Raw genomic sequence first — 13,385 nt, forward strand, 5'->3', positions numbered from 1 at the left:
TTTTTCAATTTGTCATTCCCTGCATAGTAAACCATGTGGTTATCAGATTCAAAATGACCAATACCAGTCCATTTTAACTCACTAATGCCTAAGATATCTGGTAGGTTATATGAAAGTTGTTATTTAGTGCCATTGAGTCAGTTCCAACTCATAGTGACCCTGTATAGGGTTTCTGAGGAGTGGCTGGTGAATTCAAACCACTGACCTTGCGGTTCAAACCAAGCTTGAGGTCGAGTGCTTATCCTATAACACCATACCAGGACTATATGACAGATGTTGTTATTATCAAGTGCTGTCCTGCTATAGGATTTCCGAGGAGTGGCTGGTGAGCTTGAACCACCCACCTTGCAGTTCAAACCGACTTTGCAGTCCAGCACATTAACCCACAGCACCACACTAGGACTCCTATAGGACAATAGGCAGAGATGTTGAATCAGAAGCTACATACCTAAGTCAAACCACAGTATTTTCAATCTCCTTATATACATGTGAAAGTTGGACAATGACTAAGGAGGACCATAGTAGACTTGATTTACTTGAGCTGTTGTGTTGGGGAAGAGTATTGAAAGTACCATGGACTGCCAGAAGAACCAACAAATCTGTGTTGGAAGAAATACAGCCAGAGTGCTCCACAGAAGGTAGGATGGTGAGACTCTGTGTCTCATACTTTGGGCATGTTATTAGGAGGGACCAGTCCCCGGAGAAGGACATCAAGCTCAGTAAATGGAGGGTCAGTGAAAAAGAAGAAAACTCCTAATGAGATGGATGGACACAGTGGCAGCAGCAATGGGCTCCAATGTAGCAACAGCTGAGCACGGCTCAGGACTGGGCAGTGTTTTGTTCTGCTGGAACTCAGATTAGCTATTGTGATATGAGTTGAGTGCTCCAAAACGTAAAAAGCCTTTTCTGATGAAGTGGGTGTTGTTAATAAGGAGATGCCATAATGCAACTAACTTTTAAGAAACTATCATTTGTCAAGTTTTAGTGTAGTACCAAAGAAAATCCACAATTATCTGAAAATACTATTATATATTCTTTCTTTTACTAACTAATATTTCTGTGAGGTCAAATTTTTTTTCATATGCTTCAGATAAAACAATATTATTATAAAAAATCATATGTACATATTAAAGAGATTTTTAAAATATGTATAAAACAATGTCACTTTTTCCAGTAATTTTTTGTTTTGAAAATATTATTTGTCAAAACATATATTATTTATGTGAACATGTAATGGGTTTATTATTATTACTAAACAGAATGATAAATAGTCCCTCTCCCCCCGACACACACTTCCACTGAGTTGATTCCAGCTCATAGTGACCCTGTATAGAGTTTCTGAGACTGTAAATCTTTATGGGAGCACACAGCTTCAGCTTTCTCCTCTGGAGCTACTAGTGGCTTTGAACTGCTAACCTCATGTTTAGCATTCCAATGTTTATCCCACAGTGCCATCAGGGCTCCTTAAATGGAATAATTAATAGATATTATAAAATGGAATTAATTTTATCAACTTCCAAGACCCTGAGACCAGAAGAACTAGAGGGTGCCCGGCTACCACTGCCAACTTCTCTGAAAGGGATCACAGTAGAATGCCCTGGAGAGAGTATGGGAGACTATGCAACAAAACTCACAATCATAAAAACACTAGGCTCACTGGTTAGAAAGAGACTGAGGAACCCAGAGACTATGATCTTTGATCATCCTTCAGTTCTAGAACTGAGCTCACACCACATAGTTCAACTTGTAGCCACGTAGTTGTTGTTATTAAGTGCCATCGAGTTGGTTCTGACTCATAGCGACTCTGTATAGGGTTTCCAAGGAGTGGCTGGTGAGCTTGAACCACCGGCCTTATGGTTCAAACAGTCCAGTGCAGTAATCCATAGCATCACACCAGGGCTCCTAGGTATCTGGAGGGCCAATACTTTTGAGGTATACACATTATAAAATAGTCCATCATTCAATATCAAAAGGGCAGCATTTACCTAAGGACAAAATTCAGAAGGGTTGGGAAAGAAGGAGGACTGGAAACAAGACTTACAGAGAGGAAGTGGGTCAGGGATGTTTACATGCAGGGCATTGCAATCGTTGAAATTAAAAGTCTATGATTTGTTGGATGCAAAACTGAGGATCTGCTCTGTAACCCTTCACTCAATTCCCAATAAAAAGTTAAAAAATGTTCTTGGTTTTGATTTCTAATATGGTATGCATCAATAGATACAACTTTTTTCTTTTGAAATTTCATTTTATTGTTGTTGTTGAGAATATACACAGCAATAAAATAATGTATGTCTTAATTTTCTGTTCTGTATATCTCAAAAAACTTTGCTGCTTGTTACCCTATTTTGGGGTCTTGTGATTACAAATTTTGCATAATCTGGAATACTACTTCAGCTATGCAATCTCTACAAAGGGATTGGTCAGGCCCATCCTTTGGACTGGCTGTGAGTTGGTCACGTGATTCTGTTTCTCAATGTCCTCATCACAAAACTGGTGACCCCTGACCTGCCAAACTCAAGGGGCTAAAGTAGGTTCAGATGGAACAGTTGCTGTTGTCAAGTGCCATCAAGTTGGTTCTGCCTATGGAGACCCTAAGTGTAACAGAATGAAACACTGCCTGGTCCTGCTCATCCTCACAATAGTTTCTATGTTTGAGTCACTGTTGCAGACCCCAGGTCAATCCATCTCTTTGTTTCTCATTTTTAGCTGACATTCTACTTTACCTTCTCTTGAGACTGGTCTCTCCTGGGAACAAGTCAGAAGCACATGAAACAAAATCTCACCATTTAGTTGCCCAGGTACATTTTGGCTGTACTTCTTCCAAAACATATTTGTTTCTTCTGCGGGTAGTAAGTTCATTATTCTTTACACTGTGAATGCATCAGTTCTTCAATCTTCTTCAGCCATTGTCTAGCTTTCACATGCACATGAGGTGTCTGAAAATACCACAGCTTGGGCCAGGTGTACCGTGGTCCTCAAAGTAACATCTTTGCTTTTTAACACTTTAAAGAGGGCTTTTGCAGCACAATTGTCCAATATAATGCATCGCTTGACTTCTTGACTGCTGCTTTATGGGTATTGATTGTGGATACAAGTAAATGAGATACCTAACAACTTCAATATTTTCTCCATTTGTCATGGTGTTTGTTGTTTATTGGCCCAGTTGTGAGGATTTTTGTTTTCTTTATGTTGAGGAGTAATCCATACTGAAAACTGTAGTATTTGATCTTCATCAGTAAGTACTTCAACTCCTCTTCATTTTCAGCAAGCAAGATTGCGTTATCGGCATATCCTACAGGTTACTAATGAATCTTCCTCTAAGACAAATTTTTCTTTCTCTAGTACAGCTTCTTGCGATTACATGCACAGCATACAGATTGACTTTAAACTTCACAGTATCCCCTTGTTCTGGTTGAGCGACTACCCCTTGGTCTATGTACAAGTTCTATGGGAGTGTAATTGGGTGTTCTGGAATCTCCATTCCTTGCAATGTTATCCACAGATTGTCATGCTCCACATAGTTGAATGTCTTTGCATAGCCAATAAGAAGCAGGTCAACATCTTTCTGGTAGTCTCTGCTTTCCATCAAGATCTATCTTTTATTAGCAATAATGTCCCTTACTTCATGTCATCTTCTGAATCTGGCTTAAATTTCAGACAATTCCCTGTCAATGGTCTGCTACAATCAATTTTTAACATCTGTAAAACTCTACTTGTGTGTAGTATTATTGATGTTGTTATGTTGTTAAGTGTTGTTGAGTTAGTCCCGACTCATAGTGACCCTGTATAGGGTTTCTGAGGAGTGACTGGTGAGCTTGGGCCACCTACCTTGCAGTTCACACTGACCTTGTAGTTGTGTGCTTATCCTACAGCGCCACCTAATTTCTACATTCTGTTGAATCATATTTCTTTGGAACGGGCACAAATATGGATCTCTTCCAGCTGGTTGGTCAGGTAGCCGTTTTCCAAGTTTCTTGGTGTAGAGAAGTGAGTTGTTCTAGCACTGCAGCCATTTGGTGAAACATCTTAGCTGCATATTGGACTTCTTCTTTCAGTACCATAAGTTCTTGATCATATTCCACCTCCTGAAATGGCTGAATGTCAACCAAATCTTCTTGGTAAAGTGACTCTGTGCATTCCTTCCATCTTCCTTTGATGCCTCGTGTATGGTTTAATGTCTTACCCATTGTTGTTGTCGTTCAGTGCTGTTGAGTCAGTTCCAACCCATAGGGTTTCCGAGGAGCAGTTGGTGAGCTTGAACTGCCAACCTTGTGGTTCAAACCGACTTTGCAGTCGAGCGCAATTAACCCCCAGCGCCAAAACAGGACTCCATTTTGCCCATAGAATCCTTCAATATTTCAACTTGAGGCTTGAATTTTTTCTTTAGTTCTTTCAGCTTGAGAAATGCTGAGTGTGTTCTTCCCTTCTGATTTTCAAACTCCTTGTCTTTGTACATTTCATTATAATATGAGGATAAGTGAGAAAAAAATTGCTGCTGGGGTTCCCGTTCATACGTGCACTATTTTATCCCTATCAACAATGATTTTAAACCTGCCTCTGTGATCAGTGGGTGGCTGCAGACAAATTCTTGTAGTCATCCACCTGTCATAGTCTTGTTAAGGTGCCTTCAAAACAAAGGTCCAATCAAATACTGGCTTCTGAGGGGATACACTTGGCCAATTAAATTCAAGGTCGAGAGGTCAGCTCAGGAAGATCTGAAGATTGTTTTCTGAGGACTCCAAACGGGTAATCTTGACAGATTTTCTCAAAGGACACAGGAAGATCGTGCTTCTCATGAAAATTTAAGAAAACGGAAAACTGCACTAATGAGAAAAGGGTCAGCAAAGTTGTAGCAACGATTTTTTTTCCATCACAACAATACACTTGCTCATTCTTTGAGTGTGGCCAGAGCTACCCTACAGGAATTTCAGTAGGAATCCTTAACCCATCCACTCTACTGCCCAGATCTGGCTCTTTAAAACTTTTTTTTTTTGTTCCCCAAGCTCAAAGAACATTTCAAAGAACACAATTTGAGTCCTAGGAGGGTGCCCAAACAGCCATTTTGATGTGATCTAACTCGAAGAGCACAGAGTTCTTCGGGGAAGGGTTCAGTGAAGTGAAAGTGTATAGACTTTGATTGAGAATATGTAAAGAAACAGCCTCACATTTTGATATTTTTGTTTAATAAAGTTTTGTCTGTGATTTTGTAGTAAGAATGCTTGATCTACCCTCGTACTTTACTTTGTATTCTGAAGCTGCCCCTTTGAAATCTTCAATTCAGATTTTTTATGTGTATAGTCGCTGTTAATTTTGCTGTTGTGTGCCATCTGTTCGTTTTGGTTACTCTAAATCTTAGAGCAAGTTTCAGAGTATCTTTTGACATTCATTCTGGTCTTTTCTTTCTTACCTTTTTAAATGATCTTTTGCTCTCTTTCTTTTTTCTTTATTCTTATTGACTGATAAGAAGGAATGCAAAAAATGAATAATTCTATTAGAACGATAGACTTAGGGTTTTATCTTTCAAAATATTTTTTGCTAATATATTGATATTAAAATTAATTTTGACACAGAAATGGAAGCTTTTTTTTCCATGTGTCATGTGGCGCTGTGGGCTCATGCGTCAGACTGCAAAGTCATTTGAACTGCAAGGTCGGTGGCTCAAGCTCACCAGTAGCTCCTTGGAAACCTTATACAGAGTTGCTATGGGTTGGAATTGACAGAAAATAATGTCATTATAGCAGAAAATGTCATTCTGTTATGTTTTAGGCTATTCCTTTGTCTATAAAAAGTTTAGCTATTGTTTGACAGGGTGTAACAGAATTTCGTTGTTTCAAACTGCCAGTGACTACTGCTTTCAGAATAGCTGTACACCCCTGGGAGTAGAAATCCACCACACACGCTTGTGTGTCTCAAGCACTTGTACCAACTTCCTCGGGATATTTGGTCAAATCATCCATTCAGTCACTCTCTGGTTTTGTCCACTGAACTAGGAAAGCACAGTACTGATCGTATCGTCGACCATTTACTTTTTTCATGCTGTCAACCTACAACTCACTTGGTCTTCAGTCTTACCCATTGTTGTTGGTCATTCATTTTCAAGGTGTCAAATCTACTCTTGAAATAGTCTCTAAATTCAGGTAGCACACAGTAGGTTGTACTTTGGTCTCATGGACTTGTTTTAATTTTCTCCAGCGTCAGCTTAACCTTGCATATGAGCAACTGATGGTTTGTTCTGCAGGTGGCTCCAAGTCTTGTTCTGACTGATGACATTTTATCATCTATTTCCACAGATGTAGTCAATTTGCTTCTTGTCTATTCCAGCCAGAAAGGTCCATGTGTATAGTCCCTGTTAATGTTGTTGAACAAAGATTATCCAATTCTATCGTGCAATCTCTGTCATGGTTCCTATTATTACCAAGGTCATTCCTCCCAATAACTGATCCTTCTTCTTTTTTTTCCAATTTTTGCATGCCAATCAGCAGTAAGTATCAGTGCATCTTGACTGTATGTTTGATCAATTGAGGACCACAAAAGGTGGTAAAAATCTTCAATTTCTTCACCTTTGGCATTAGCGGTTGGTGAGTAAATTTGAATAATAGTCACATTAACTAGTCTTCCTTGCAAACATATGGATATTGGCCTATCACTGACAGCGTTGTACTTCAGGATAAACTTTGGAATGCTCTTTTTGAGGATGAATGCAACTGTATCTCCTATGAGGACCTAGGAAGAGCTCTGTAAATGCTGATTTGCAGTTCATACATAATGTAGGATTACTACTAATGTATCAATTTGATTTCTGAAGCTCAAGTGCTCTTCAAGGGTAGAATCTGCACACCCTTATTCTTACTGTATCCTGCCTTGTATCAGAGCCATAATGATATTAGTTAGATTCATATGTTGGTTTAATACATAAAACTCCAACACCCATGTGAAAAACACATCCTAACATTTTACAGTTTCTTTCCTAAAGAAACATATTCTGAGGTGAAGGAATTTGAAACTATTTTTGAGAAAACTAAAATAGTCATTAAGAAGGTACTACATTTAAAACGGAGTCCTGGTGTGGTGCTGTGGGTTAATGCCCAGACTGCAATGCCATTTGAACTGCAAGGTCAGCGGTTCAAGCTCACCAGCTGCTCCTTAGAAACCCTATCTATACAGGGTCGCTATGGGTCGGAGCTGACTCGATAGCACTTAGCAACAACAACAACAGAACTTAAAACAACAACAAAAAATCTTATTTTACTTACTTTGCTGAGGGCTGTAGCAACACTCCATCCTTGGTCCACGTATATGTGGTCTCACTGGGGGTTAGGAGGTCACACAGTATGTTGATGACCTCAGTCCTGTTTGTAATGTATACTGTATTTCCAATCCTTGAATGTATCGTTTGATTAAATGAAACTTCAGGGGCCTGACCTTGTCTCCTGAGAACAGGTGCCTTTGGATTGAATGTCAGCCTGCCTGAGTTCTTTGCATTTGTGTTTTGAAGCACACTTCCTGTATCCCCTCTGAGCTGAGCCGAGGGAGGCACCTCGCCCTGAGTGTTCCTCCATTGCATGTGAGTGGGCTGTGCCTTAGCTAACTCCGCCACCAGCTGATAGATCAGTTGGGATGCAAGGTCATCACTGACCTCTCCCGTGTCCATGAGCTGACTCATGTTTCTTATTAGCTCTTCAAACTGGGCTGTGTCCATGCTGTAGGCTCCCTGTTTAACTGCAGCTTCGAAAGGCTTGCTCTTCAACTCCCAGGAGTTGGAATTTCCTGCGGAATTGCTGCAACGGTCCAAGAGAGCTCTCAAGAAAGGCTGGTTATTAATTTGGCCATCATCCAGATAAAGCTCATTTTTGTTCCTCCACATTTGTCGCATTTTATGCCCCGTGGCTCCCAAACCACCGTCTTGGTTGTGGTCTATCCCAGGATACCCTCTCCTGTGGTCTCTGAGGGCTGGGGGTGCAATGAGTCGGTTGTCGGTACCAATGAGCTTGAGAATAACTGTTTCCTGAGCAGCACCTGCAATGCACCGGTACACGCCAATGTCGGGGGCAGCAAGACTGTGAATTTTGAGGGAGCCTGACTTGGTGATGCCCAGTCTTTTGGAGTTCTGCAAACAATGGCCGTCTTTCTCCCACTGGATCATAGACTTTTGGAATCGTCGCACTGGGCATTTAATAATCACTGATGTGTTGGGCAGCAAATAGGCTCTACTACCAATGGTCAGGTTAATGCGCTTCTCTTCCCTCGTCTGAATGTAGACTCTCTGGACACCGAGGATCTGAGGACCCGGATCCCCTAGTTTTGTTTTCATCTCTGCAGGAAAACAACAAAGAAACACATACCTCAACAATAAACACTTTCTGACAGTAATAGTCCAAGCATGATACAAGTCAACCATGTCTCTCTTAAAATGTTGGAGAATTAGAATCTTAGTAACAGTATCTATCCAAATGGCCAAAATGACTGCCACCAACTGAGTCGATTCCAACTCACAGAGACTCTACAGGACAGAGTACAATAGCTCCCTAGCCTTTCCAAGGCTATAAATGTTTACGGAAGCAGACTGGCTCACTGTCCTCCAGTGGAGCTGCAGATGGGTTCGAACCACTGACTTTCAGTGTTCAACTGAGCCCTCAACCACCAGGGCTACTTGCATACATATATCCTTGTATGTATGCAAAATCTCACAACCATCTATTACTTTAGCAGCAAAAAATGCAAGTTTGTTTGAGTTGTAGAAAAATATGTCAATTTTAAGTTGAACAGTCCAGTGAAATAGTGTTGCTGTTGTTGTTGAGTGCCATCAAGTTGACATCAACTCATAGTGACCCTATGCACAACAGGTTGACACACTGTCCGGTCCTGTGCCAACCTCACCATTATTGCTATGCCTGAGTCTAGGAATTGTTACTTCTAATTTGGGGATGGATATTTACTCTCTGCTGTGATCATATGATGTCTTCATAGTTACTCAGCTTCTAGATATGTGGTTTCATCAGTAAGAGTTTGGTCAGTTATGTTGGGTCACTGCCATTTAGCAGGGAGGCCCTAAGTGAGCGAGTCTGGTTTGCAGCCCAGAGGACATCAATTATGGGGGAGGAAATGAGGATGGAACATGAGTGAAAGAGGTTGGCAAACTTCAGGTATAGCAGGGTGAGAGCTCAAGGACACAAGGAGGATCATCAAAGGAGGAAGTCTGTATAAGGGCGGTAAGCCACAAGAATCTGAGTTTGAATCTTAGCTCTATCACTTGGACAAATCATGCAATCTGCTTGAACTTCACTAGTAAAATGTGGGTGATGTTAGTACTTACATCAGAGGAGTGTGACAATGAACTGTAACCATTTATATCAACTATATGCTCAGTACTGGGCATATAGTACGTTTGTGGAAAACGGAATTGAAAGTGTATTTTTTCCATGAACTTTTTGAAGTCCCCTCATATATGACCCCACCCCTTGTCTTATCAGTTTGTCATACTGTGGTGTCGTGCATGTTGCTGTAATGCTGGAAGCTATGCCCCCAGTATTCGAAATGCCAGCAGGGTCACTCATGGTAGAGAGGTTTCTGCTGAGTTTCCAGATTAAGACAAAGTAGGAAGAAGGAGAGGCAGACTAGTTTTCATTGTTTAGCCACTGAAAACCTTATGAATAGCAGTGGAACACTGACAGATACCATGCCAGAATATGAAAACATTATGAATAGTAGCAGAATATTGTCAGATACAGTGCCAGGAGATGAGCCCCTCAGGTTGAAAGGCACTCAAAATATGACTGGGGAGGAGCAGCCAAACTAGAGTTGACTGTGATGATATGAATAGAGAAAAGCTTTGGGAACCTTCGTTTGCTGATGAGGCACAACTCAAAATGAAGAGAAACAGCTGCAAACTTCCATTATTAATCAAAACATGGAATGTATGAAGTCTGAATTTTGGAAAATTGGCAATTGTCAAAAATGAAATGGAACACTCAAAGATCGGTATCGTACACTTGAGTGAGCTGAAATGGACTGGTGTTTGCCATTTTGAATCTGACAATCATATGGTTTACTATGCTGGGAATGACAATTTCAAGAGCCATGGTGTTGCATTCATTGTCAAAAGAACATTTCAATACCTATCTTGAAGTACAACATTTTCTGTGATAGGATAATATGTCTACAAGGAAGACCAGTTAATACCACTATTATTCACATTTAAGCACCAACTACTAAAGCCAGTGAGGATGAAATTGAAGAATCCTACTAACTTCTTCAGTCTGAAATTGATTAAAAAATGCAATCAAGATGTATTGATAATTACTGGTGATTGGAATTAAAACATTAGAAACAATGAGGAAGGATCAGTAGTTGGAAAATATGACCTTGGTGACAGAAATGATGCTGGAGATTGTGTGATAGAATTTTATAAGTCCAATGACGTCTTCATTGCAAATAACTTTTTAAAACAACATAAAAGACAGCTATATACATGTACCTTATTAGATGAAATATACAGGAATCAAACTGACTACATCTGTGGGAAGAGACGGTGAAAAAGCTTCATATCATCTGTTGAATCAAGGCAAACGCAGTCTGTGGAACAGAATATCTGTTGTTCATATGCAAGTTCAGGCTGATGCTGAAGAAAATTAAAATAAGTCCACAAGAGCCAAAATATGACCTTGAATATATCCCATCTAATTTAGTGACCATCTCAAGGACAGATTTGGTGCATTAGATACTAATTAGCAAAGACCAGAAAAGCTGTGGGGTGACATCAAGAACATCATACAGGAAGAAAACAAAATGTCATTAAAAAGACAGGAAAGAAAGAAAAGACCAAAATGGATGTCAGAAGAGACTACAAAATTTGCTCTTCAAGCGTACAGATGCTAAAACAAATGGAGTAAATGAGGAAATTAAAGAGCTGAACAGCAAATTCCAAAGGGCAGTTTGAGAAGACAAAGTATTCTAATGAAGTAGGCAAAGACCTAGGATTAGAAAACTAAAAGGGAAGCACACGTTCAGCATTTCTCAAGCCGAAAGAACTGAAGAAAAAAATCACGCCTTGGCTTGAAATATTGAAGGATTTGGTGGGAAAATACTGAATGATGCAGAAAGCATCAAAAGAAGATGGGGTATCCATAGTCACTGTACTGAAAATAAATGATCGATGCTTAACCATTTCCAAAGGGAGCATATGATCAAGAACCAATGGAACTAAAGGAAGAAGGCCAAGCACTGGTGAAAAGCAAGGCTCCAGGAATTGACGAAATACAAACTGAAATCTTTGAACACACTGATTCAGCACTGGAGGTCCTCACTCATCTATAGCAAGAAATCTGGAAGACAATTACTTTGCCAATTTATTGGAAGAGGGCCATTATTTGTGCCCATTCCAAAGAGTTGTTGTTGTTGTTGTCAGGTGCCATCGAGTCTGAACCAACTCATAGCAACCCCATGCACAGCAGAACGAAACAATGTCTGATCCTGGGCCAACCCCACCACCGCTGCCACACTTGATGCCATCAATGATGCCACGTGGCCGATCCATCTCGTTGGGGATATTCCATTTTTCTCTGACCCTCCGTCTTACCCAGCATGACATCCAAAGAGAGGTGGCCCAATAGAAGGCAGAAATCATTGAACAATATCATTACTATCACACGCTAGTAAAATTTTTCTGAAGATAATTCAAAATCGAATGCAACAATACATTGACAAAGAACTGCTTGAAATTCAAGCCAGACTTAGAAGAGGATGTCAAACTAGGGATATCATTGCTGACCTTAGAAGGTTCTTAACTGAAAGCCAAGAATACCAGAAAGATGTATATTTGTGCTTTATTGAGTGTGCAAAGTCTTCGACTGTATGGATCATGACAAGCAAAGAATAGGTATTCCACAATACTTAATTGTGCTCATGAGGAACCTGTATATTGACCAAGAGGCAGTTGTTCTAACAGAACAAGGGGATACCGAGTGGTTTAAAATCACGAAACGTGTGTGTCAGAGTTGTATTCTTTCACCATAATTATTCAATCTGTAGGCTGAGCAAATAATCCAAGAAGCTGGATTATAGGAGGAAGAATGTGGCATCAGGATTGGAGGCAGACTCATCAAGAACCATTGATATGCAGATGATACAACCTTGCTTACTGAAGGGAAGAGGACCTAAAATACTTACTGATGAAGATCAAAGACTATAGCCTTCAGTATGGATTGCATCTCAATGGAAAGAAAAGAAAAATCCTCACCACTGGACCAATAAATAACATCATGATAACTAGAGAAAAAGATGAAAGTCATGAGTGCCTTTACTTTGCTGGATCCACAATCTACACTCAAGGAAGCAGCTGTACAGAAAGTAAATGATATACTGCATTAGGCAAATCTGCTGCACAAGCCCTCTTTACAGTGTTCAAGAGCACAGGATCATTTTGAGGACTAGGGTGCGCCTGACCCTAACCACAGTTATTTTCAGTTACCTCATAAGCTTGTGAATATTGGACAATGAATAAGGTAGATCATATTTTACTGGGAATAATGGATTGACTTCTTACCTAGTGAATGTGTCATCAGCTAGGTTGTCTGTTTCAAGATGGCTCGAATGTGAGCCAGATTTGTGGCCACATATAAAGAGGAAAGTGAAATTTAGGAGATGATCTCACATTAGCCTGTTTTGTTTGTTTTCCTTTCAAATTTCTTACCTGATTTTAATTTATTTTATCTGGTTGCATTTATGGATACCTAGAAGTGGCCTGTAGTTTTTGTAACAAGGCAGGATTGTTGTTGTTGTTGTTGTTAGGTGCCATTGAATCAGTATCGACACGTAGCGGACTTATGCACAACAGAACGAAACACCGCCCAGTCCTGGGCCAACCTCACAATTGTTGCCATGCTTGAGCCCATTGATGCTGCCATATTGCCAATCCATCTCACTGGGGGTCTTCTTCTTTTTCTCTGACCCTCCACCTTAGCAAACATGATATCCTTCTCCAGTGACTGGTCCCTCCTGACAATATGTCTGAAGTATGAGAGACGAAGTTTGGCCATCCTGGCTTCCAAGGAGCACTCTGGCTGCACTTCTTCCAACACAGATCTGTTGGTACTTTTGGCAGTCCATGGCACTTTCCATATTCTTCTCCAACACCATAACTCCAAAGCACCAATTCTTCTATGGTCTTCCTTATTCACTGTCCAGCTTTCATACGCATATGGGATTATTGAAAATACCATGGCTTGAGGTGATTGAGAATGCCATGGCTTTAGTCCTCAAGCTGACATCTTTGCTCTTCAACACTGTAAGAAGGTCTTGTGCAGTAGGATATGTACAGGTATATGTGTACGTATGTATATACGGCCACACACACATTTCTACACGTACACTGCCAGTCGTGATGTATA

At 40.3% G+C, this 13,385-nt stretch overlaps 1 protein-coding gene across 1 annotated transcript in view; it reads right to left on the reverse strand.

Annotated features, from left to right (window-relative positions):
• Positions 1-13,385, reverse strand: part of ADAMTSL3 (ADAMTS-like 3) — a 465,021-nt gene that overhangs the window by 87,057 nt on the left and 364,579 nt on the right. The window contains exon 21 of the mRNA XM_006870947.1: positions 7,254-8,311. Coding sequence (XP_006871009.1) covers positions 7,254-8,311 — 1,058 coding nt within the window. The remainder of the gene's footprint in view (positions 1-7,253; positions 8,312-13,385) is intronic.

This window comes from Chrysochloris asiatica, unplaced genomic scaffold (genome assembly GCF_000296735.1).
Source record: "Chrysochloris asiatica unplaced genomic scaffold, ChrAsi1.0 scaffold00156, whole genome shotgun sequence".
Classification (NCBI taxonomy): domain Eukaryota; kingdom Metazoa; phylum Chordata; class Mammalia; order Afrosoricida; family Chrysochloridae; genus Chrysochloris; species Chrysochloris asiatica.